This window comes from Lacerta agilis, chromosome 8 (assembly GCF_009819535.1).
Source record: "Lacerta agilis isolate rLacAgi1 chromosome 8, rLacAgi1.pri, whole genome shotgun sequence".
Taxonomy (NCBI): Eukaryota; Metazoa; Chordata; class Lepidosauria; order Squamata; family Lacertidae; genus Lacerta; species Lacerta agilis.
In genome coordinates this window covers 47,206,470-47,234,016 of record NC_046319.1, presented here as the reverse complement: position 1 = coordinate 47,234,016, position 27,547 = coordinate 47,206,470, and the positions used below count along the sequence as shown (strand labels likewise).

The 27,547-nt window shown below is 42.4% G+C and overlaps 1 protein-coding gene across 1 annotated transcript in view; it reads right to left on the bottom strand.

Moving 5' to 3' along the window:
• NFATC3 (nuclear factor of activated T cells 3) overlaps nt 1-27,266 on the bottom strand; it is a 59,722-nt gene extending 32,456 nt beyond the window's left edge. The window contains exons 1-3 of the mRNA XM_033157216.1: nt 26,905-27,266; nt 12,856-13,978; nt 2,989-3,151 (exon numbers count right to left, since the gene is read on the bottom strand). Of these exons, the coding sequence (XP_033013107.1) occupies nt 2,989-3,151; nt 12,856-13,978; nt 26,905-27,046 (1,428 nt within the window). The 5' untranslated portion in view covers nt 27,047-27,266. The remainder of the gene's footprint in view (nt 1-2,988; nt 3,152-12,855; nt 13,979-26,904) is intronic.
• Nucleotides 27,267-27,547: the final 281 nt, after the last annotated feature.

The window sequence follows — 27,547 nt, the reverse complement described above, 5'->3', positions numbered from 1 at the left end:
CCACCCAGTGAGCATCCTGACTGATATTTCTTATTACTTTGCAATACCTTATAATTCATACCCCAATACTGCCCCCATCAAATAATGTAAGCTTTGTGGAAAGGCTCTCATATGAACTCCAAGCTCAGCACACTTTATTTTGCTTAATTATAGAAGTGGTTTCTAGTAACGTTCCTTTCACACAAGCCAACTTATTTCAAAATAAAAGTTGCAAACAAACAATTTTAATACTTACTGCTAAGATGTTATTCTATAAAAGGCTATGCATGGTGCTTAGGTTTCTAGCAATCTCACATCGCAACACTTAACTGGTTCTAATAACCATTATAAAACAAGAAAAATCCTTGTAAACTATCAGCTTATCCAAATTTAGTTCAATAATGCCAGCTCCACATAAACTACACTTTTGGCAAGCTGCTTCAAGACTTTGTTTACAGAGGCTTTTTTTTTTTGAAGACTGAATCTCTCTCAATCAAAAACTGCAGGAGCAACTCAGAAAGTCAACTGCACTACTGAAAAGAAGAGATGATCACTCAAATTGGACACATTAATGCACACTTGAAAGTGGGCAAACAGTACAATAGTGCTATGAGTAAATCTCTTAGAACAGCAGCATTTTTATTTACTTTAAGGTAACTATATCTATAGGCTGTCCAGTTATAAAAGTTCTCTGGATAACTTAAGTTCACACAAAGGAATGGGGAGAATGGAAGGACTGGTGTGCCCAGCACCAACTGGTGAGCAAGAAAGCACGACAGCACAGTTAACTAAAATTGTACAGACTGAAGACCACCCAACTTCTTCCCTCTTCACAAGATGAGACTGAACAATGACTGCACAGATCAGCAACTGAGTTTCAGTTGTGATAAGGAATAGTAGTGTATCTCCTGCATGGGGAGCTGCCATCCCTTTACATTAGCTCCTATAGATCACATACATTTCAGTATCAGTTACTGAACCTATGTGCATGAGCACACATATATGTATAAACTTCATGAAAAACACAAATGTGGGTGAAATGCTTCATACATCCTAACTTACTTTCAAAGCAGTCCAATACCTACTAATTAGTGCTAAAGTCTTACATGCATATGGCAAATCTAAAATAGAAGAGATATTTGAAACTAGCAGAGGAAAAAGAATAATATATAACACAACTAGACGCTTCACCTGGGGAGTGTTTGCCCTCTTGATTAAAAAGAAGTTGTTTTATTTGGATAAACAGCTGCATTTTTAAAAAGTAAGAGCTGTATTCTAATACTGTTAAAATTTGAACTTGACCTGTGGGTTCTGTTTCAGATTCAATATTTCTATCCAGGAAAGTAAAACAAGGTTCTATTTGGGCTCCACTCATTTAATTGTTACATAAATTATATAATTTAGGAGATTTCTTCCTTCCCATCTCCCAACCTGAATTGATAATTTAAAAAATCCCAGTGCTTATTCATGTAGATGGTAGTACCTTTATCTCAAAGCCCACTTGTGTTATACAGACAACTCTCAACCTACGCTGGAGTTATGTAGCACCTAAAGGCAAAATTTCGTATAATCAAAACACATCGGGTACAATGGCAGGTAGGATTGCCAAAGTTATTTTCCCCAGACACCCACTTCCTTTATACCTCATTCATTCATGCTAAGCACATAAAGTTGAATGTGCAAAAGTTGAATGTAAGTTGCGAGTAACCTGTATATAAAAAGGACATGTTGAGCAGGTGTTAAGTCATTGCTCCTACCAAAATTCCTGCACACAGTCAAGTCACACTTGCCTTCTGGACTGGAGTGTGGATCCTATTGCTAGGAAACTGCTCATAGGACAACAAGCCTAATTAGTTTCAATAGGAATCCTGCTGGATCAGGCCAAAAACTCACCTATCCACCATTCTGTTCTCAGTGGTCAACCAGATGCCCATGGGAAGCCCACAAGAAGGAACTAAGTGGAACAGCACTCTCCTCAATTGTGAGTCCCAGTAACATGTAAAAACATAGTCAACAAGCATATTCTGTGGAACTTGATATCTTGCATGCCCCTGCCCTACAGACAGTTTATAACAAAAATAAGTACCTTCTACTACATTTTCCATCTCATTCTTTAGGACAAACTCAACTATTATCAAATCTAGTAAAACTAGCTATTTCTAGTTGTGCGCATTTCTAGACTAAAAACACAATCCACAAGGTAAGCAAGCTAAGGTCCCAAATAACAGAGCATAAACATAATGTATGTTTCATTTATTATCAAACATAACTTGTAATTTTCTGAAAACTAATTTCTTGGCAATCTGGTTTTCTTTTCTATATTGAGACAGGATCTTTAAGGCTTCAAAAAACAAAAAAACAAAAACAAAAAAACCCCTGATATGAGAGCTATACATGAAACCTCAGTAATGCTGCTCTTCAACACACTTCTCTCCATTATTGGCACAGAAGCTATTACCAGAGCAGAGAAAACGCACCTCATCTCTTGAAAGTAACTGTCATTTGCCACAGATAATCAGGGATGAACAAAAGTTAAAGCTTTAATAATACTTGTACAAAGGATTGTCAACCTTATTTTTGTAGCTCTGAAATGGAGGGACTGAAGCCCTCCAGTGATTGCTGAACTACAACTGGCATTCTTGATCATCTTGGCTAGGGCTGATGGAGTCCAACAGTACATGGAGGGGCACAGGTTCTCCAGTCCTGCTGTACCTCAGAAGGATAAAAGAGAAACAGTGTCCCAATCAGCTCTGCTGAGAAGCCACCTTCATGAGACTCCTCCCTCCATCAACTGTCACCTGAAACCAGCCATTCCATCAGTGCCATGCCTTTAGATTGCAAGGCTGAGAGCAGGAACTGATCTTTGCAAGCTGTCATGTGACTCTTTTTAGGCTGGAGAGCAAGATAAAAATGCTTCAAAAAATTATCATTCAACACACACCTCTATTACAATCTTCATTAACGTTCAACATTAGTTCACAGATAAAACATTATATTAACATCTTTTACCTTCACTACAGGATGGCCACCAGTTGATGCTTTTACTGCTCCTCTACTGCCTTCTGTTTCATAATGTGCTCTATGATGAGTTTTTGGTTGCACTTCTATTTTCAATTCACACTGTCCATATTGAGTAGGCAAAGGCCAGTCTAGGGGAGGCAACGAAGATGTGCTAAAAACAAGAAGTGAACAGATTTCATTATTTAATACATTTATACCCTGCACTTTCAACTCCTAGAGCGCCAAGGGCAGCAAGCACTACAAACACAGTAATAAAAGTACAGAGCATGCAAAAATCAAACAGAATAAAAGTCTATTGAATACAGTAAAATATTTCATGCAAAGAGACCAAAATACAGCCACCATTGGACAAGGGTAATGTGGTCAATTATAAGGCAACTGCCACCATGGAACGGACATGGTATGCATGAGGAGAGACTACCATGTGCAAAAGTTATTATTTGTTGCATTTTCAACCTTCACTGCATACAGAAGTACTCACCCACCCTCCTCTGCAAATTTAACTAAAAAAAAACAACCTTTAACAGAAGCCCTGTATCCTTTGATCAGATGTGAGAGCCATCTGGCTGTGACATCTTTCACTGCACTGATTACCAGGGTTAATTCAGCTAATCTGGCTGGCTAGGTGGGTGTCCCCTCTCTCCCTCACCATTCCACGTATGGTGCGCCCAAAGCTGTGTGCTTGGTAAAAGAGAACAACCATCCCATCTAAAATATATCTTTTAGTCCAGCATATCATAGCCAGCACTTCCTCTCATATTAACCACTTCACCCACTAAGAATTATGCGAGAGGCCTACTTGGGACAGATTTCACTTCTTGAGTTGATCAGAAGAGTGGAACAGTTTGTGTCCAATTACATGATCATTCAAAGAAAATATTCTGATATTTAAAAATAAAACAAGTATTTAAAAAAAGTTACTACCCCAATGCCAATAATAAGTTTTTCCAGGGAATGTGAATGAAGCAACCCAAGTTTGTACTATTTGTGTACAAGTTTAATTTTCGTTTTCCCTCAGTTTTGTTGTTTTCCGTTTTCTTCTTTTTTGTTCTTATGCGTTATTGAAGTTTAGGTTCTTATTTAAATACATTAAAAGATCTAAAAAAAAAAACCCTGATCATTCGGTCTAAGGAATGCATGTGTGCTGGAAATGTAAAGAAAAAGAAGGGACCTTTTACAGTGGTGCCCCGCTAGACGAAAATAATTCGTTCTGCGAGTATTTTTGTCTAGCGGTTTTTTCGTCCAGCGAAGCACCAATGCAAACCATGGTTTTCGCTAGACGAAAAAAAAATCGTCTTGCGAGGCAGCCCCATAGACAAATTCGTCTTGCGGGGCAGCCTTCCGCTGGTGCTTGCTCCGTGAGTGTTTGGAAGGCCGCTCCCTTTGCCTGACAATTGCACCTGGCCTAGGGGGCGGGGCCTGCACTCACCGCTACAGCTTAAGAGCCTGCAGAGAGGCCTGGGACACAGCTGCTGGTGCTTGCTCCGTGAGTGTTTGGAAGGCCGCTCCCTTCTCCTGCCAATTCCATCTGGCCTAGGGGGCGGGGCCTGCACTCACTGCTGCACTTTTAATTTGCTTTAATGGTGGTTTTTATATCATTTTATTATTTTTTGTTTGGGGTGGGGCAAATGTTTAGTTTAATTTTAGCGTTGTTTTTTGCTTTTTATTTTTATTATTTTGTTAAATTAGTGTATGGTTTGTATTTGTTTTTTAAGGGGATAGGGGCAGGGCTGCCTGGGATTGGGCCTCAGCCAACAGGATGGCTGGGGCAGGTTCCACAGGGGGGGTTGTCTTGGAAAGACACCCGATCTCAGTGATCATGGGCAGGAGGAGTCACACTAAGACCAGACCATGTCATTACTGAGGAGGCAGGTTTAGCCGTTGTCTGAGGACTATCCCTGCCTCCAGGTCTGGTCCTGACCGGATGGATACTGGAATCAGCAAGGGATACCCACATGACCTGAAAGTGTTGCTGTGTAATGCCAGGTCAATGATGAACAAAACCACTGCCATCCACAACCTGATTGTGGATGGAGGATTTGACCTGGCATGTGTAACACAGACTTGGTTGGATGAAGCAGATGGGCCTGTCCTTGCCGCTGCTTGTCCACCAGGTTTCTCTTACGAACAGCAACCCAGGCCATCTGGGCGGGGAGGGGGGGTTGCAGTGATTTTTAGGAAGTCATTAGTTTGCACCAGGCGTCCTATTGGGAAGAACCAGTTTTCTGAGTGCATGTTCTGGAAGTTGGGCAATAGGGGCAGTACAGGATTCCTTTTGGTGTACCGACCTCCCCGCTGCACCAAGGATTCCCTGCCCGAGCTGCTTCAGGTCGTGGCGGATATGCTCCTGGAGTCACCTAGTTTCGTTGTCTTAGGGGATTTTAACATCCATGCCGACACGACCTTACAAGGGGCCGCTCGGGACTTCGTGGAAAGCATGGCCTCCATGGGGCTGTCCCTGAATAAGTCTGGTCCAACTCATAGCCGCGGACATGCCTTAGACCTCTATGGATGTTGGTGATCTGACACTAAGTAAAAGTGAAACAAAAGAAGTGCCATGGTCAGATCACTTCCTGGTGCAACTGGACTTCTCTGCGACCCTTCCCCTCTGCAGGGAGGTGGGACCGATTCAGATGGTCCGCCCCCGCTACTTAATGGATCCAATTGGCTTCCAGAGAGTGGTAGGGGATGTATTATCCCATGTTGATGGCCTTTCAGTTGATTCCCTGGTGGCCCGCTGGAATGCGGAGTTAACCAGGGCTATTGACTGTCTGGCTCCGAAGCGCCCTCTCCGACTGCATGGAGCCCGGACAGCCCCGTGGTTTTCCCCGGAGCTGAGGGCGATGAAACAGTCGCTGAGACGGCTAGAGCGCTGGTGGCGGAAAACTCATTCTGAATCAGACCGGACACGGGCTAGAGCTCAACTTTGAGCCTACCAAGTGGCAATGGCGACAGCGAAGAGGACCTTCTTCGCTGTTTCTATTGCATCTGCAGAAAACAGCGGCAGGAGACTCTTCCAGGTGGTTCGCAACCTAGCAGAACCACCTTTGTCACCGGGGTCTGGCAGGGACCCCAAGATCTCCTGCAATGCTTTTGCAAAGTTTTTTGCAGATAAAGTCGCTCAGATTCGGAAGGAGGTAGACTCCACCATGGGAGCAGGGCCAGGGTGGGAGAGTGCTAGAGCCCTGTCTAGTCATGTTTCATGGGATCAATTCCAATCTGTTACCTCCGAGGATGTGGACAGGCTGCTTGGACGAGTGAAACCGACCACCTGTCTCCTTGATCCTTGCCCATTCTGGCTTATAAAAGCTAGCCGGGATGGGATCTGTGCGGTGGTGAATGCTTCCCTCTGTGAGGGAATCTTTCCAGACCCGCTGAAAGAGGCGGTCATTAAACCGCTTCTTAAAAAAACATCTTTAGACCCGGCCAATATGGCCAACTATTGCCCAGTCTCAAATCTACCATTCTTGGGCAAGGTGATTGAGCGGGTGGTTGCTGAACAACTCCAAGCATGCCTGGAAGATGCGGACCATTTGGATCCCTTCCAATCAGGATTCAGGCCTCATCATGGGACTGAAACTGCCTTGGTCGCGCTGGTTGATGATCTCCGGCGGGCTAGGGACAAAGGTGAGAGCTGTTTCCTGGTTCTGCTGGATCTCTCAGCGGCCTTTGACACCATCGACCGTAACATACTTCTGGACCGGCTAGAGTGGTTGGGAGCTGGGGGCACTGTTATGCAGTGGTTCCGCTCTTTCCTCCTGGGCCGTGTTCAGAAAGTGGTGGTGGGGGATGAGTGTTCAGACCCCTGGGCTCTCACTTGTGGGGTGCCTCAGGGTTCTGTCCTCTCCCCCATGCTTTTTAATATCTATATGAAGCCGCTGGGAGAGATCATCAGGGGGTTTGAGTTGGGTATTCATCAATATGCAGATGACACCCAGCTCTACCTCTCTTTTAAATCAGAACCAGTGAAGGCAGTGAAGGTCCTGTGGATGGATGGCGGCTAACTGATTGAGGTTGAATCCTGACAAGACAGAAGTACTGCTTTTGGGGGACAGGAGGCGGGCGGGTGTGGGGGACTCCCTGGTCCTGAATGGGGTAACTGTGCCCCTGAAGGACCAGGTGCGCAGCCTGGGAGTCATTTTGGACTCACAGCTGTCCATGGAAGCACAGGTTAATTCTGTGTCCAGGGCGGCTGTCTACCAGCTCCATCTGGTACGCAGGCTGAGACCCTACCTGCCCGCAGACTGTCTTGCCAGAGTGGTGCATGCTCTGGTTATCTCCCGCTTAGACTACTGCAATGCGCTCTATGTGGGGCTACCTTTGAAGGTGACCCGGAAACTGCAATTAATCCAGAATGCGGCAGGTAGACTGGTGACTGAGAGTGGCCGCCGGGACCACATAACACCGGTCCTGAGAGATCTGCATTGGCTCCCAGTACGTTTCCGAGCACAATTCAAAGTGTTGGTGTTGACCTTTAAAGCCCTAAATGGCCTCGGTCCTGTATACCTGAAGGAGCGTCTCCACCCCCATCATTCAGCCCGGACACTGAGATCCAGCACAGAGGGCCTTCAGGCTTTTCCCTCACCGCGAGAAGTAAAGCTACAGGGAACCAGACAGAGGGCCTTCTCGGTAGTGGCGCCCGCCCTGTGGAACGCCCTCCCATCAGGGGTCAGAGAGATAAACAACTACCTGTCATTTAGAAAATACCTGAAGGCAGCCCTGTTTAGGGAAGTTTTTAATTTGTGAGTTTGTATTGTATTTTGGTATTTGTTGGAGGCCGCCCAGAGTGGCTGGGGAGACCCGGCCAGATGGGCGGGGTATAAATAATAAATTATTATTATTTCCCAATAGACATCAAAACAGTACAGCTTTCTTTGATAGATGTCTGGATTACTTAAGATCACCTTCCATAATTAAGTGCTGTTGTCCTAACTTAATGCAATCCATGCAGCCTTTTCCACGTTAGAAGCAGAACCCTTAATTAGCTCAGTCATCTTACCATCCACCTTTTTCCATGTTTCAGAAGATGAAAAACCAAGGAGGAAAGCATGCATTTCTTGTAAACTTAGGTGAATTTGTTCACCCAAGCTGCAAGGGAATATATGAATAAATAATACAAATATAGTATTATCAACCTTGATAGAATTCATGAGAGTTCTTATTAGAAAGATCACCACTTGTTGGCTACTGCTCTGTCAATAGCAGACAATAATAGCAGCTGTATTATAATTAAATGCATACACTTTATTCATCATTATTTTCTCCTCTAACATTAGAGGAAAAAGAATGAAGCACAGAGAATTCCTACAAAAATACCAGAAGAAATGTCAGCATCACTCAAAATAAGAGCTAAACTTTAAATAAGTAGAGGGGACCAAGGTAAAAAGCATATCTGCTAGCAATGTATTTTTGAGTAAACAAACTATCAGAGAAAATATGCAGATTTTTAAAATGTTCATTAGGGAGAACATTACCCAGAAACCTTTTTTACTTATTAGTATTTCTCATATCCCATCATCAAGAGAAGCCTGCAGTGAGAGGTCAATGTTCTATTAAGAACAATACACTAAATTGATCTCATTTATGAAAAACAAAACATACACCACCCCCTCAAAGTTACCCAGCTGACTGGTCCAAGACACCTAGCCAATGGGAGCATAACTACTCTGACACCTTATTTCACAGGACAGAAAAATTATTTGCGACTAAAACTAGTCCAAGTATAACATATAAAAAATGGAAACCACTTAGGCTACTAAATCCAGCACCTGAACATAGAATCTCATTTGCCTAGTTAAAACACTAATGACACATACACTGTAGCTCAATGTGACTATGACAGGCTTAATTGAATTCTTTATGGTTTTAATTAAATATTTGCTTGACAGCACAGCAGTTACCAGTGCCCAGCATCTATAACTGGCTAAGAAATACCAAGCAAGAGAAGCATTGCAAAACTAATGCAGAAAGCATGTACAGCTTTAACATGCAAGTGTGCAAAGAGTGGAGTGATCAGCCACAAAACTCTTTTTATTTTACAGCTCTAACCTTGAGAAACAGGCTTCCTGTTCCAAGGGGCAATATTGTTAAACCTAAGTTCTTTTGTCAAACTGCTTGTCAGGCTACTAGCTGCTCTTAGGCAAATAGCATCAATTGCACCAAACCTATTTACACAAAGTAAAGCAAATGTTGGGACACGTGGTGGCGCTGTGGTCTAAACCACTGAGCCTAGGGCTTGCCGGTCAGAAGGTTGGCGGTTTGAATTCCCACAACGGGGTGAGCTCCCATTGCTTGGTCCCGGCTCCTGCCAACCTAGTAGTTTGAAAGCACATCAAAGTGCAAGTAGATAAATAGGTACCACTCCAGCAGGAGGGTAAGCGGTGTTTCCATGCACTGCTCTAGTTTCGCCAGAAGCGGCTTAGTCATGCTGGCCACATGACCCAGAAAAACTGTCTGCGGACAAACGTTGGCTCCCTCAGCCAGTAAAGCGAGATGAGAGCCGTAACCCCAGAGTCGTTCACAACTGGACTTAACTGTCAGGGGTCCTTTACCTTTGAATAGCAAATGTTGTCTTAGCCTGCCCTACACTGTTCATTTCAAGGTTGTTTTTTTCTCTTTTGCCTCTGCCCTTGCACTACACAATTTTGAAGAATCAAGTATCTTCCACTATTACATTGGTAATTGAACATGGAGCTTTATTCAGGGAAGTTTGAATGCTCCAACAGCCAGTAAGTTTGTCTTTCCGGCTCCAGTTCCTAGGAAAATGCAAAGCAATTGTGGTTTCAGGATCCAAAGCCAATGCTTAATGGCACCAAAGTTTATTTAAACTGGTGTCAGAATGTTTGCCACCGCTAAAAGACTGAAAATTGGAACACCACAGGGCAAACACACACACCTGTGTTAACTTCTTAAATGTAACAGCATTTTTAAAGATCCATTAGATGGTGAGTAAACATAATACCGTTTATTCTTCTAACACCTAGTAACTTCAAAGGTACCTGCTGAATTTATGGGGACACTTATTCCCAGGTCAACAAATATATTTGAAGGCTTTGTTTATTTAATATAGCTTAGTTTCTAATGTTACTCAGCAATACACAGTTAATATATGCTTTGTTTCTGTTTAGGCAGTCACCAATAGCTATGGCTGATAACCCATGACTGATAACCCTAAAAGGATTAAAGTATTGTTGAATTGCTAATTCAAAATTAGAGTAAATCTAAAAAAGCCTTCTGATTTCAGACATCTGGCTTGGGTATTAAGTAATAATACCCAATTCGTTCCATTGCACTAATAAAAGGGAAACGGGTAGGCATTATTTAAAGCACTCTCATTTTTCTATCAGGAAGATCTAAAGGATCAACATACCCAACATAAACTGTGCGGGCTGTATCCAACTAAATTCTACTTGGAATAAACCTACTGAAATTAATGTACCCAAGTTAGCCTTGTTCATCAATTTCAATGGACCAGATGAAATATCTGAAAAAGAGCAACCAACCAAGGGAAAATGTGGTAATGCGAATGACTACTTTTCAACATTGATATGGGCACTGCAGAGGGCCTGTAATGGATGTGAGAGTAATAGAATAATAATGGATGTGAGAGTAAGAGAGAGTAATATTTTGATTGAAGGCAGTCGTTGGAATTCTATGTAACTAACATTCCTATTTAAATCCATATCATCTAGTAAAGGTAAAGGGACCCCTGACCATTAGGTCTAGTCATGTCCGACTCTGGGGTTGCGGTGCTCATCTCGCGTTACTGGCCGAGGGAGCTGGAGTACAGCTTCCGGGTCATGTGGCCAGCATGACTAAGCCACTTCTCGCGAACCAGATCAGTGCACGGAAACGCCATTTACCCTCCTGCCAGAGTGGTACCTATTTATCTACTTGCACTTTGACATGCTTTCGAACTGCTAGGTTGGCAGAAGGGACCAAGCAACGGGAGCTCACCCCATCGCAGAGATTCAAACCGCTGACCTTGTGATCAGCAAGCCCTAGGCTCTGTGGTTTAGACCACAGTGCCACCCGCGTCCTTATATCTTCTAGTAGGAGCGAGCAAACATTAAAAATTGTGCAAAAATGGTATATGATGCCTATGAGACTGTTTCAAATGAAGATATCTAATTCAATACTATGATGGAAAGGATACTGGGAACCAGGGTCATTCCAGCATACATGCTGGACTTACAAAAAAGTGTTGCAGTTTTGGACTTTGCTGAATTACTAAAATGTCTGGACAGCAACTACTGAAATCTTTAGAAATGGCCCTGCTAAACACTTTTCAAAACAACAATGGGGCTTGTCATTTCAAGTCCCTAATTGGATATTCATGTAGTTGCCCAGCTGAATATTGGAAAGATCCTAAAGGGTGCTATGTTAAGGGGGGGGGCTTCCCCCAAAAAAGCCTCCTGAGGAAACTATAGTTTACCCCTCAGGGAGCAACAATTCCCAACACCCTTCATAAACTACAGTTCCTGGGGTTATTTGGGGAAAGCCATGTGCTTGAAATATGCGTTAAATGTGCTTTAAATGTATGGTGTGGATGTGCCCTACTTTGCTCGTAAGATTCTGAACATGCTACATTCTGGTAGAGAAAAGGGGGAGGGGGAGAGATAAGAGGCAAAATTCTTATCTGTTTCTACACTACATCTGTAGAACATCTAGCAAAGAACAAAGTGTAGCACCATAACAGCAGCATATGTACTTTCTTGTTTACAGCTTGGAAGGGCAACCTGTGGTCCTCCAGATATTGTTGGACTCCAACAACCATCAGCTCCAACCAACATGTCCATTTGCAAGCTCCTCTCTGGAAGTCCATGTTTGCATAGTCATGCTAAGCCATAGTTTGGCTCACCATGTCTTGTGAACCAGGTCACTGTGGCTTGCTTTGGATACACGGTGTTCCATTGTACCACAAGCGATTTAGTCATGCTGGCCACATGACCCGGAAAGCTGTCTGTGGACAAACACCGGCTCTCTCGGCCTGAAAGCAAGGTGAGCGCCACAACCCCACAGTCACCTTTCACTAGACTTAACCGTCCAGGGGTCCTTTACCTTTTTAACAACACTAAACTATGGGCTTGTGTCTCTTCCCGCCCTCTTCATTAGTCTCTAATTCTCCAGCAAGGCTGCAAAGAGATCAGGAACTTTGACTTTCATTTTTAATTGTTTGCAATTTATTGTTATATCCAAATCCAAAACTGATTTATCTTAACTAATTTTCAACGTAGCCTGGGGAAATAAGCCATGGGAAATAAACTAACCATGGCTTGATTTGTTTCCCTAAACCAGTGTTTTTCAACCACTGTTCCGTGGCACACTAGTGTGCCGCGAGATGTTGCCTGGTGTGCCGTGGGAAAAATTGTGTTTATTTGATTCCTATTCAAGAGAATTACTTTATATATAGTCAATATAGGCACAGAGTTAAATTTTTTAACATTTTCTAATGGTGGTGTGCCTCGTGATTTTTTTCATAAAACAAGTGTGCCCTTGCCCAAAAAAGGTTGAAAAACACTGCCCTAAACCATAGTCAAGACTGACCACAGTTTATCCAGGTTCGAACAGTTAAAACTGGAAGTGAAACATAAAATAGCTTATCACTATGCTTTGAATGAGGCCTGTGTCTAGGCCAAATTACCTCTACACATATTCAATGATTTACAAATTATTTAGTTGTAATTTGTGAGGCAATATAATGTTCAGGCACTAAGTGATTTGTTTACAACAAAATACCTTAGGAATACATCTGCCTAAAGAGGCTTACTATCTTGTATTACAGTGTATCAACTTCTAGTCATATGTACATATAAAGACAACAGCACAAGTAGTCCATCTCCCATGATCACTTACCGAAAGATAGGAGTATGGCCAGGCTTTGGTTTGTTCCAGGTGAAGTGTGAAGGAACAGAAAGAAATTGGTCACCAGACAAGTCTTTTTTTAACATATGCTGGGCTCCAGAGTTATCATCTATTGCTGTTTCAAGTGATGGTGATAAACTACCCTGTTCTTCAGAACAAAGCTCTATTTTTCCTGATATAATGGCAGTTTGATCCTCGGAGGTCTTTCGTGTTTTAAGAGGGATGTCAGTCTCTGCACAACACTGAAAAGGTGAAAGGCCAGGAGTCAGACCATGAAGAGAAGAATTTAGCCATGTGTCTTCAGTTATACTTCCCCTAGGAGAATGTCCTGGAGAGGGAGTTGGAGAATGGTGAGGAGAAAGTGAACCAACGTAACAGATCTCAGCACTAGAATGTCGCCGTTTCCCACACGGTGATGTAGGTCGCGATGATGGTCTTGAGGTTGGCCTAGGGCTAAGCCAATTTTCATCTGTGATACTAGTCCTAGGAGAATGACAAGGAGATTGTCTAGGTGACAAGGCATGCCCAAATCCATAAGATTGTTGCCAGGGTTCATCCACTGGACAGCCCCTTGGAGAACCTCCAGGAGATGCCAAAGGTGATCCAAGGGTAAATCGAGCAGCAGCTTCATTCAGTTCTGAATCCACATCATCATAAATATGAGAAATCGACTCACAAGAGGAGGCATCCGAGAACCAGCTTCGGGAGGAAATGCTGCTGGCAGGACTTGGGCTAAGGGACGAATCCCTGTAAGATGGCTCAAGAGGAAGATACAAATGGTCCCTTGAAGGCCTTTCCATATATTCATTTTGAGGGCCATTTGTGTGCAATTCATTTTCACTGGCTTCTATTCCTTGATGACAGTTAGGAGAAATAGATGTAATTTGAATGCTAGGACACTCAAATGTCTTAGGACCACCTAGTGCACTGTACTTGGATTGTGGTACTTCACACATTCCTTCATAGCTTTTATGATCCTGCAGTCTAGTAGGCGAAGACAAAGGAGAATGATGTGACTGAAATGCATGACAAGGGATACAAATAGGATGATTTACAGATGATGAGTGATCTACACTGAAGATGCACACAGAAGCACAGTCATCAGGTTCAAGATCTGAAAGAGAGAGAGATTGAAGTGTGGTTATTGTAACTTGGTAAACTATTTAAATACTTTGTATTAGGAATTTTTCATTACACTGACATTTCTAGCAATACCATTACCCTTCTTCAACAAAGTGTCCAAAACAGTTAACATTTCAAAATACCAAGAGTGCAATATAAAAGAAAGGCACAGGAGATAAAATTAATATAACATAACCAAATCATTACAAAAATTCATTCAACTTTAAAAAAAGTCTGATTCATTAATAAAAAGGCAACATCAGATCAGTACCAAGTTTGTTAGCTTCCTGCAAAATTTGAATTCTACAGAAAGAAAACTTCTTCCTGCAGTGTGCTTATTTTATTTAGACAAGTTGCCCTATCCTTGAAGGCAGACAATACTATTTAAAAACAAAAAACAAGCAGCCTATCCTTTCCAAACCACATGTACCAGATTCATGCACATTCATTTTCTGTGTGTGTTCTTTCAAAGAATGGTTAAAAAAAACCTAGCAGCCTAACTGTACTTCACATTTTACTTCTAAAGGATCTCAGCACATAGTGCAGATCACACAAATGGCAACAGAAGTACTTCAGTACTAAAGCTGGGCAGTATCTTTCAAAACAAGAAGCTTTGCTTAGAAGTATATCATCAGCTGGGAATATTATCTTCATATTTTTTGTTGGTCTATACAGAATTTGATTCATTAATTACTGCCAGCATTACCAGTTTAAACTAGGAAGGTGATGCTTTCAATCCCTTCCTTGCTGCCCCAACCAAAAACAGCAGGAATATAGGAATCTGTTGTTGAAGAAGGCCTTGTACTGCTAAAATATGCTTTTGCATCACATCCAAACAGGGCCTAGATCTTTACAGTTCAGTGAAACAGACATTTGTGAACAAAAGATTCAAACGATAGTGTTGATTTCATGAATTACAATACCAGCAGAATATCATTGCTGCTGCTAAACAAACAATACAACTGCTCATTCAACATTGTTTGACACATTTCTCACTTGTACAGTGTAAATGCTAAATGTGCCTGTAGCTTTGTTTGAGACCAAGATTTCCAATATTCCTCCTTCTAGTCTATTCTGACCAAAAAAAGGTCTAACTGGTTTGTACAGCTACCCTTTCCAGCACAAAGGCCAACAAATGCATGTTTAAAATGTGGCTACAACAAAATGAGCAGCGAACCTCATGCATTTTTAAACAAACTGATGTTTTCTCATTAGAGAACATAATCTACACAACAGCAGCAGATCCACAGTATATTTAAGGCCACATTGCAGAATTCTTACAACAGAATGCTATTCTGTATGAGAATGAATATAAAACTTTGTATACAGACCATGGGCCAATGCCTTTATATGTGGGGTACATCTGTCAGATATACTTGGTCAGAATCTTCCTGCCTTCCCCATTGTGTGTACACATGTTGGAACACACACACATGTAAAAATGCCACTCACATACTATGCCCCACACCAGGGATGAGGAACCTGTGGCTTCCTGTATATTGTGGGACTCCCAACACCCATCAACACCAGCCATCATGATCAATTGTCAGAAATTATGGGACTTTAGAGTCCAACCATATCTGGAGGCCTAAAGCTTCTCCATCTGTGTACGATGCACAGCATACTGAACTTGGAGATGACCTGAAAACCTCTCAAAAACATCACAGAAGGGATAGAACAGGGTGAGGGCAGGGATGGGACAACAAGTCTCAACAATTAATCCCACATTTAATATTATAGCTATCCTTTAACTGGCATATATCATAGACTTTACTCAAGGATGACAAAAGCTTTGCTGTCATCACCAGAAACATTCTGTATAAAGTCACACCAAGCATTTCAGTTATTCATTGTCATTTTCTAGATTCTTGTACTAATGAGGGTGAACAGAACAGGAAAACATTATCAAATAAATTTAGACAATGCCAATATTACTATACAGTCTCTAGACAACAATCCAGAAGCCTAATGTTTTGGCATTATCACAGAAGCTAACACAGTAATTACCAGTAAACTGCCATATAAAAGCAAATTGTCCTCTCCTCCACACGTTTGAGTCTAGACATGACAAACTCACATTGAACTGCATGATCAAGTAATTGTTTTTATAATGTAAGATATACTATAGCCTTAGAAGATACCTTGGAGGAGCAACACACACCAACAACTATTAAAGTACATTGGCATCTCCTTAGTTGGATGTGCTCCATGTGAGATATGCTTCTCCTTCCACAATAGTATTTTCTGAGAATACTGAGTCCAAAGAAACCACCTACACATTGGCCTGATTCACACATAATGTTAAACCATGGTTTGGTGTTACATGAAAACCCAACTCAGCATCCTGACTATGGTTTATTAACTATGGTCTGTTGGAAAATAAGAATCCATGGGATGCTCTTGGCTTAATAACCTTAATTGTTGTTTAGCATTATGTATGAACCTGGACATGGTATTATGTGTGGTTTGCTTGTCCTGCCCAAATTACCCTCCAAGCTACAGAGATGCTAGCCAAGAGCAGATGAAAAATGAAACTGCTCTCACTGGCTGTGCCAGCAAATATGACATTGCTGCTAAGTCTGCCTAGTAACAGGATCCTTTCCCTGCCCAATTCCTCAACCTACAGCCTTTGCTTTACAGCTGTGCCACATGGTGATGAAACCTTAAAGCAACTTCTGTTCTGTCCTCAACTAACAAACTGAATCTCTCTGAAGTCCCCCCCCCCCCAAAAAAAAACTTTCACTGTACATCTATGGTGCAGAGAAGACATGAAAATTTAAACAGAAAGTTCAAGTGATTATTCTCCATTATGTATGGCTTTCACTACATTACCCAATTTTTAATTGTTTAAAAGGTGCCTTTTGCTAGCATTCTGCAAGTCATGCCTGCAAAATACAGTGCTTGTCAACATGTTTTAAAATCAAGAAAAACACCTCAGCTAAGATGCCCACCCCTGGGGTATGCCAACAACTCTCCCAACAAATTTCTCTTAAGTTCCCCTACAAACAGCCCATGATTAGCGAGGTCAGGGCTTTTTTCAGCTGGAACTCAGTTCTGGCACCTCTCAGGTGGGTGCCATTGCCATTAAAAGAAAACAAGGGAAGCGTTCATGGTGAGTTCTGGTACCTCTTTTTCTAGAAAAATAGCACTGAGTGAGGTAAACACTTAGCCACAAGTCCTTTTTTGGACAACATGCCAACATGTCAAGCCAAACCTTAACTTAGTTCAGTACAGCGCAACACTAAAAAGAACTTGGAAGGAGCAAAGTGGATCACATTACCTTGCGAAGTCATAGTTTGGCTTACAAGTTATGCATATCACTCCTCTATGGTTTACCTTTGGCTTAGTGCAGGCATGGCCAAACTTGTCCCTCCAGCTGTTTTTGAACTACAATTCCCATCATCCCTGACGACTGGTCCTGTTAGCTAGGGATGATGGAAGTTGTAGTCCAAAAACAGCTGGAGGGACAAGTTTGGCCATGCCTGGCTTAGTGTGATGTACAAACCAGACCAATGTATTCAATACTGTACTTGTGTCTATACCAACTTTAGTGTGCACCCCACACAATTAGGAAGTCAGTCACTACAATTCCAATTTTATAGAAAAACCAAAGCTTGGAAGAAATAACTTGCTCCAAGATTCAAGGCTGAACTGGGATTTGAATCCCAATAACCAGTTCCAAAATCCAACCATTCTATTAACTGACTCATAACTTCACTTAATTATAATTGCCTCAACTGTATCTGTCAGTTTCATTTTCAAACAGTTTTTTAAACACAAACAATCCTTATCTCATATAAAAATAAGTTTTATTCTGCAATGATTTGAGACAAGACATGAAAGCTTACTGTATTCATTATAGACAAAATAAGGAACACTAAAAAGTAAGAGATAAATAAGTCCATATGTTACATAAATTATGATGAGCTAACCAAATGCCCAACAACTTCATGGCTATGTTTTGCTCTCCATTTATGATCACGCTCACTGCTGCAGATTTATAAACAAACAGAACTGAAAAATCTGGTTAAATTACTAAGTATTTTGTAAAGTGATACAAAACAGACAAGTTGTGCAAGAAAATAGTTAGAATTCTAAATACACCAAGCTCTTGGGCACCTGTTCAACATTTTAGTCTTACAGTCTCTCTCAATCAAGTTCCACTGGTTTTCTCCAGAAAACCACTTCAAGTAGGATTTTATTTTATTTACTCATTCACTCATGAAACACTCAGTTTTCCTCACCATGAAGTTTGGTAGTGTCATGATGACCATCTCAAACTTGTTTAGGGTAGCAAAATATAGCCACATGTTTCTCAGATAAGACTCAAATACCACAAGTTTCCTCTGGAATATACCTATTATAACATGTCAAAATCTTTGTTTTTTGGCAAGACCAATCCAGAACATTCTGGCCACCTGGGTTACTGCAACTATATTTTCTAACTTTTTACTACAACTCAGCCACCTGTAACGAGAATAAAGGAAGCCAAATCATTCACCTTACTTAGACCTTGCAATGCCTCAGCTTGCTTCACTGGCTTCTTGTCCTCTTGAACAACCAGCACAAACTTCTTGTCCTTAATTTTAAAGCTCTCCAAAAGCTTCATATTACAATATATCCCTGTCCATGATTATCATACCTCCCAATTACTACCTTGAAGCAAAACCTCAAACTAAAGACCTCCTGATCACTTAAAATAATATCATTCTTCCATGCAGGCCTTCCCTCCTCCTGCTGCTGCTGCTACCTCCCAGGATACATACACTGCATGAATCCGTCCTTCAAATCCCTCCCAACCAACTCCTCTGTGAAACCTCTCATTCCACACAAAAATTAAGTATATATAACTGCATTGCTGAACAATCATCCTATTACTCTTTCTTGATCTTCCTCTCCCTTTTTAAATTGTGAGCTCTTACAGACAAGGAGCTGTCTTTTGGCTTACATTACTCTGTAAACTGACAGGTACATAAATGGCACTAAATAAAACATTTTTATGGCCATTATCTCCACAGTTTTTTTTTAATTACACATGAAAGAAGCTTTCCCTCCTAATTAACTAGAAGAAAAGATTATTTTGCTCACTTAGGAAACTTCATCACGCTAAATTCCACCAGCAGCTCCTCCTCACCAGCTTCCAGAATTTTTTTATAAAAAATATATGCCTATTGGGAATTATCCTGCTGTTTCTAATTTGTGCTTAAGTTAACAGCTATGATATTTATTTTGTTCTCAGAATTACATCCTCTATACTTCACCATACAGCTTACAAGGCCAAAAGGCAGGATATAAATATTTTAAATATGCAAACAGTCACAGCCTTTTTTAAAAAGGGGGCAACAGAAGGCAATAAGTTATTGTAATTTTCAAAACATGTACAAATAGGTTTGTGTGTGTGTTTAAAGGGTTATCAAAAGTACAACTCAGTCAACTCATCTGTCAAGAAAATCCATGTTTCAAGTGAATTGGGAAAGTTTATTTAAAAGAAGCAATATACTTTGATAAAGTATTACAACATGGACTTGAAAAAGGCATGTTACTTTTAACTCCTACAACCAATGTGATATCCACACCAACATCATCTGCCCCACTTCTCTTAAATAATCTAAGAGAAAAGGAAGGCATGCCATGAAAGCTGAGGTTCATTCAACAGACTGGCCTGGTTTGTACATCACATTAAACCATTGTTAAAATAAACTATGGCTTAAATAATTGCATTGCTAAAATAATGGGTGCTTCCTTCCACCTCTGCTCCTGCTGCTATGCTGCCAGGGAAGAAGCCCACTCACCCTTTTCATGCAGCGGCATTGCAGGACGGAGAAGGCTTCACTGGGGCCCCGACAAGGGAATTCAAACTAGCTGTGCCCTTCCTGATTGGCGGAGGGGACATAAGCCCCCTTTGCCTATCAGGAACCGTATCCTGGCCTGCTCCCTGCTTTGGCAAATGGGGATGAAGGCCGGGGCTTGGGCTGTGCTAGGGGTGGAGCTGATGGAACAGATGGTGGGCTTCCGTTGGATCCACCCCTTGCTCATTTAAGCAGCCAGCACCAGGGGCTCAGCCTGTTTGTTACTGCGACGGGTTTCCCCGCCCAACCACCCTCAGTTTAAGCTGATAGTCAATGACTTTGCTGCGGCTATGGTGGTTGCCATCATTTCAGGGGCCGGGTAGGAATTTGCCCATCGGGCTAATTGACACTGACCCAGTGGTTCTGCCTACCTCATAGTAATCATCACAACTGGTTGGGCATTGGATGGAGGGGAGGTTGTAGTCTCCGCCTGCCCTTCCAAACGCTGGGGTATCCGGGGATCCAGGGGGAGTGGCCATGTCCATGTGCCCTGGCAGGGCCAGGGCCGAAGGCACTCCCCCACATGGTGATCCCTGTGGGGGTCACCCTATTGGATGTAAGTCTTAGGAACCCCCACCTGGATTGACCAGGCATCACTTCCGGCCGACGGGCAGGAAGCCCGATGCCTGGTCCTGCAAGCCATGCTGTGTTAGCATGTGGTGTCATTTCACTCATTGTTTGGAGACAAAGTCACAAGTCTTGGTCTGGGTGATACAAATGATGCCATGGCGTGTTTCCCAGCAGCTTGATTGCCAGCATATGCCAGCATGCAGCACATTCACATTAAGCTACCGTTTATTTTAACTATAGTTTGACAGGACATGTGAACCAAACCACTTTCCCCTCTCCTCCATTCTGTGGTGATTGAAACGTTTTGAGGCTCAAATTTTAAGCTATCATATTTCACCAGGTCCAGTTAATATATATACCATGAATAGCTATAGTAATTTGAACAAAGTAAAATTAATAAGTATGCAAAATACTATTCAGAATACCTATTTCTAATGTAAGTTATTCTGAAAGCAATTACTGTAGATTTGTTTTTCTTCTCTGCATTTAAACAAACTACCACCATTATCCTCCCTATCTTCAGAATTCAAGGAAATTTTGCATCTTTGTTTTCACAAAGTTTGGTAATATTGTGTGTGTGTTATGTATGGCACTTCTTTTTTCATAAATGCAAATAGACAGATACAAACAAAGGCAGCAACAATCAGTGCGAACAGACTAACACTGGAACTAATTATGTGGGGCTTATTTTAAGTCGTTATCCACAAAAAGTGTTAAGTTGTTTACAATATGAAGAAGCTTGCAGTGTGAGCTTATAAATACAATACTACCCTGTCAAACTCTTCATCCCCTTCCTCCATTAAAACTGCCACAATCCTCAAAGAGCAGCCAAAAAAAAACCTTGCACTTCCAATAAATAACTTTGAACTTTTACAAAATGTCAATACATAAACAGTTCAAGCTATTTTAGCTCTTTTTATTAGCAACCTCATTTCAGCAGTACTGTCAGTAATGGGTCTCTGCACGTACCAGTTTTATAACTCTGAATTCTGTACAGATGAACTACCATAGCTACCTGATTTTAGCCAGTTAAACACATTTTGCAGCCAAAAATCATATTTAGTAAGAACATTCTATTTTACAAGAACAAAGTAACATCAAAGGCTTAGTATATACATACTGGTGTGATGACAGGGTCTAGAAGACTGTAGGACAAAACGGAGAAACGTCCTAAGAGGAAGGCACATTTGGCAAACCCTCATCATGATCAACTCCCGCCTGGAAACCTACCGGTATGTCCCCAATGTGGAAGGACGTGTGAATCCATAATTCATAATTATGGACTCACTGTTAAGACTGTGTTCATGGTAGACAATCTTACTCGGCTACGAGTGATCACCAAAGAAAGAATAAAGAAAAAAGATCAAGAGAGGGAAGACTTCTGTGGGTTTAAATTTATGATCACCCAGTCCCTGAGTCAATCTTTAGTTTTTTAAACTATTTTCCTTTGGTGGGAAAAGCCTGGGGCCTGGACTGTGGCATCAATTTCTAAGGGCCAAAGACTGCTCCCCCAACACGCATGCCACCACCATGTCCCTAATTAAATTGTAATTTGTATGGATTTTAGCCATAAAATGTTTGGGGAACCTATCCAGGCTGAAAGGGGATATTTTAAAAACAGTCCATCTCAACTCTAAAATCCCTCTATTCACATCCAGTTATTAAGAAACGTCTAGTTACACTGGACCTATAGCGTCCCAGTTGAGTTATCTTTAAAGACTTCCTGATTCTATCACGTGCATGCAGATACACAGCCTTTCACCACAAGGCATGGCTCAACTTTACATCATATTCCTGCAAGTTCCCTTCCGATACACAACATCCTGTCCACACATGCAGCAAATGTGCCCTCTTTTATAAATGAAAGGAAACACAAAACTTGAAATATATTAAAGTAAAAATTAAGCAAAACAAAATGATGAGGCACTAGTGCAGAGGATTTGCCTTTGTGCTACTTGCAATGGTGCTTCATGAGTGGAGCTGCACAGTGGCAGGCAGTATGTACAATTTTACTGAAGACTTGCGACTTGCTAACGTCTGTGTGATATAGTGGTTAGAGTGTCTGACTAGCACCTGAGTTTAAATCCCCACTTGGCCATGAAGCTTGCTGGGCCAGTTACTGCCTCTCAGCATAACCTCACAGGGTTGTCATGGGGTTTAAATGAAGGGGGAAAGCTTGGAGAAATGCTCTTCTCAGGGAGGCAAGCCTGGCAGCATCATTATCTGCTTTTAAATGCCAGGAAAAAATATTCTTATTCACCCAGGCTTTTGGTCCTCAATTTGCAGAGTCCATAAATATGTTTGCTGCCTCTTCTTCTACTCATCTTTCTAATGGGGTGAGCATTTTACTTCTTATTTTATTCTTGTTCTTGGTTTTAATGTTTATTTTTACTCTGCAAATAACTTTTCTGAAAAAGCAACCAATAAACTAATAACAGTAACTATTCCAAATTAGAAAAACTTTCATGCATGGGAATTTTTATGAGGAATGCAGCTATTTACAAATCAATTAAAGATTAAGAACACTGAAATATAGGTAGAACCTGATGAACAAATCATGTTGAAGTAGCTCATTTGAATCAACAATACTTGCCAATCTTTTTTAAAGTTTTTTCTAGTATATTTTTTAAAAACATGAAGTGCATTTTCAAAACTAGACTTCCCAAAATAGCCATGTGCTATTTGCGTATCATCTTCACTAAGATCCTAAAGCGTTAGCCTTATGCCTTGCTTCCTTAATTTTTTTCTTGGGGGTATGTGGTTATGCTATGTTTTAAGAGATTCATAAGTTATTCATTTCACAAAAATAAGTGGCTAACAATGCATTTCCATGCTCAAATTAACTTTTAAGGCACTAAACAGTTTAATACTGGATTACCTTATAGTCTGCCTGTATTGGAACCAACTTCCTCAGAAGGTGGCAAACTCTCCTTCACTGGAAGTTTTTAAAGGGAGGTTAAATGGCCATCTGTCTGTGATTCTTCAGCTGTAATTCCTGCATTGCAGGGGGTTGGACTAGATGACCCTTGGGTGTACCTTCCAACACTACATTTCTATGATTCTATGACTGTGCCCATAATCAAGTTCTATGCACATTATACAAATATTCTTCAACAACACAGTACAAGAAAGATTACTGTTACTGTCACTAATGTATAACTTGGTCAAGGACTCCTTGAATGATAAAAGGATATTTTACACTGTGCTCTTCTTTAGAATTAACCTGCCAAAAAATGTTCATAATCTTCACGGAGGCTTTCATCAAAATAGTGCCTGTTTCAGTTCCTTTATACATGTGATCTTTATTTCCTTTTCCACAGCTTGTTCATAATCATCATGCACATGCTACTGAGACCCTGTTGCAGTTATTTCTCTAAGGCACTTCGGGATTCCTCCATTCTATGTATGCAACTTTCAGGACCACTGAGGGCCAAGGTGATTTGAATATAGCGTATTTACTCAAATCTAATCCTAATGGGACATGGGTGGCGCTGTGGTCTAAACACAGAGCCCAGGGCTTGCCGATCGGAAGGTCGGCGGTTCGAATCCTCGCAATTGGGTGAGCTCCAATTGTTCGGTCTCAGCTCCTGTCCACCTAGCAGTTCGAAAGCACGTCAAAGTGCAAGTAGATAAATAGGTACCACTCCAGTGGGAAGGTAAACGGCATTTCCGTGCGTTGCTCTGGTTCGCCAGAAGTGGCTTAGTCATTCTGGCCACATGACCCGGAAGCTGTTTGCGGACAAACGCCGGCTCCCTCGGCCTACAGAGCGAGATGAGTGCCGCAGCCCCAGAGTCGTCTGCGACTGGACCTAACAGTCAGGGGTACCTTTACCTTTACCTTTAATCCTCACTTTTTCTGGCCAAATAACGTTGCAAAAATTAAGCTGCGCATTACATTCGATGGCACATTTACATTCGCCAACAAATACATTTTTGGTTCAAGGTTCTGAAAACTGAGGTGTGCATTAGATTTGATGGTGCATTAAACTCAAATAAATACAGTACAGTATTTATCTTCCACAAGCAGTTTACTTCCTGAGACAACAGCTTGACAGAGTCACCACCAATTCCTCCATTTTCACACTACTGCATAGCCTTTGGCACAGCAGACTAGTCTGTTCAGGTTTGTTTCCCCTAAAGGAATGTTGTAATTTTTTTTGTAGTTGCCTTCTTTTGTGTTTAATAGAGGATAGAAACTTCCCAAACTTTTTTCATTACTTGAATAATTCTTACAGACTATATACACTAAATTACATCGTTATCCCACCTGCCATAAATAAACTACCTTAAAGAAACTGCCCAAAATAAACCATACACCTCCAGAAAACAGAATCATAAACCAGTGACTTCCCAGAAAGTTATGGAACTAACTCACCACATCACAAATAAATAGTCTGAATGCCAGCTCTCCCACAGTAGGCTTCTTCGTTTGAGGCTTAAATTTGCTAAGTTTGAAAATTTGATTTAACATCAAGTTTGTAAAAGCACCAACCATTCTGATAAAACCTGGCTGCAGAATCCCCAGTTCAGATCTCACTTAATGACCATTTGAAATTTGCTTTATCAATGAAATATTACAGCTGGGCACCTCAACCACCCACCCCTTTATGTATTCAAAGACAACTCCCGAGTCCAGATACAACCTCCAACCACCTCTCTCACTACCTGCCTGCTGCCTCAACAACACAGAAACCTCCAAGAACACAAAGTTCATAGCTCAGTAGTAGAGGATGTGTTTTTCATGTGCTGAGGTCCTAAGTTCAATCCCTGACAGTTAAGAGGATCTCATATGACAAAGCTAGGAAAAACCTCTGGCCTGAGCCACTGCCAGTCAGAGGCAGCAATAGTGGGCTACATGAACTAGTTCAGCATACAGCAGCCTCATATGTGCAAAATACACTGTATGTTCAACCCAAGTTATTTTCTATCAGCTTCACAGAACTTTCCAAACACGATATATACAGTCTCCCTTACCAAGAGTTCAATATCTCACAACACTTTCTGGGATCTTTGGGCACAAATAAAACATTCATTGTTCTTTCCTCATTCAGGAATTGGAGAACTAAATCTTATTCATGCTTACTCAGAAGCAAGTTTCATTCTCTGATCCATCTGTCCTTGAGCATTTGTGGGGAGGAGAACCGATGGGTTGGGGTGGGGTGGGTGAGAATGTCCAGAATTCCATAACAAAAGTTCAATGGGACTTGCTTTGAAGAAAGTGTACAAAAGACTGAAGCCACCATAAGTCAAATCCTATGTATAGTTACAGAGTTCAATGCTACTTAGTCCCCTGAGAGTGCATACAATTGTATGCATTTTTTACACCAAGAAGTGAGCCCAATTTTAGTTTGTAAATTCCTGCAAGCAGGCACCTGTCCTGCTACAGTTACCTAAATAAATAACAATTACTCACTAGTGAAATGTGTGTTGCATTTACAGCAGACATGTGTCTGAATCCTATGTGTGCTTACTCTGAATCACATCCCACTAGGTCCAACAAGATCTATTCCTAGCTGTCAACTTTCCATTTTTTAAAGGGAAATTCCCTCATTCCAAATAGGATTCCTTGCAAGAAAAGGGAAAAGTTGACAGCTATGGATCTATTCCCATGTAGGCTTATTTTGGATTGCCCCAAGCTTATATTTAAGTCACTGAACTGAACCAAATAGACATGCAGCTTGATCCTACGCACACTGATCCTGAAGCAGATTTGACCATGTTTATTTACTTATTTAGTAGATATATAATAAATCCAATGGGTTCCAATAGGATTCACTCTCAAATAATCTCGAATAAATTTATTTCGTCAAGAGTTCCTCGCTCATGACCTCGTGGTCCAATTCCAGGCACATCAATCTTGTCACTGGGGTCAATGTCACTTTCTGCCAAGTAACTTAACATACACTTACGCAGAATAAAGTCAATGGAACCCAAAGGGGCTTGCTCGCTCCTCTATGCGTCCACTATACACAGCAGACACGCCATGTGACCCCGGATCCTACGCACGCCGACCCTGTGACCACTGGGCCTTACACTCGAGTAACCTTACACTCGCCTACTCGGAGAAGTTTGTTACCATGCTTCAAAGTTCCGCAAGAGTCTTTTGGGGGGCTTCTGTTACAGCAGCCTAAAGAGACTAACCCTGACAAATTAAACGTGCGCTGAATCGCAGGATTCCTCACACACACACCCCTCACCAACCCTAAGGCCAGCGCGACTGGGGTAGGGAAATCAAGGGCTGCAGCCAACCAAGACCAGCTCGTAGTCCCAACGAAATAAAAGGGCGTGACTAATTCAGGTCCGTTAATTCCAACTGCTGTGCTCCGAGTAGGACTTGGTTGGTGACAATCTTCTCCCCCTACCCCGCCGCACCTCTCCAAAGCCCCGTCGAGTCCAAAGCGGCTGGAAGGAGTTGCAAAGCTGCCGCCTCCCCACCCCCCCCCCCCGCCAGGCAGAGCAAGAGGGCAGCAGGCGAGCCAGCCTGGTCCGGGAGACGCACCTGCTGAGGCGGCGGCAGGCCCAAGCGGCTGTGGCAGTGGCGTCGTCGACGGCGGCCCCGGGCCCGGCTGCTGCCCGTCCTCCCCGAAGATGAGCCTGAAGTCGAACTCGTCGTTTGCGCCGCCGCAGTTTGCCGCAGTCATCGGGGGGCGGGTGGGGAGCCCAGACCCCGCCGCCGTGCCGGGCTTCGTTGGGCTGGGCTGAGGCGAGGACAGGGGGCTGGGGGCGAGGGGGGGGTGAGGAGGGGGGGAAGGGGGGCAGGGCGGGCGGGCTGCGGTGCCCCCCGTCAGGGCCGCCTCATAGTACTGCGTAGGAGAGGAGGAGGAAGAAGGGGAGGAGGCGGCAGAAGCAGCGATCCGGCCGGCGAAAAAGCGGCTTCTCTTTCCACGGTTTGGAGGCGGCGGCGGCGGCGGCAACGGCGACTCCGCGTCCTCGTAGCTCCTGAACTCCCGCCTGTCACTCACAAGTGTAGGAGGGGGGAGGGGAGGGGAAAGACGACTAGGAGCCGCTGCGGAGGCCACGCCTCCTGGGTCTCCGCGCGCCGGGCCACCCCCACTCCCCTCACGCGGCACCTCCGCCATCGCGCCACGCCTATTTCGAGCCCTCCGCTCGCTTATTGGTTGGCAAACTGAGAAAAGAGACAA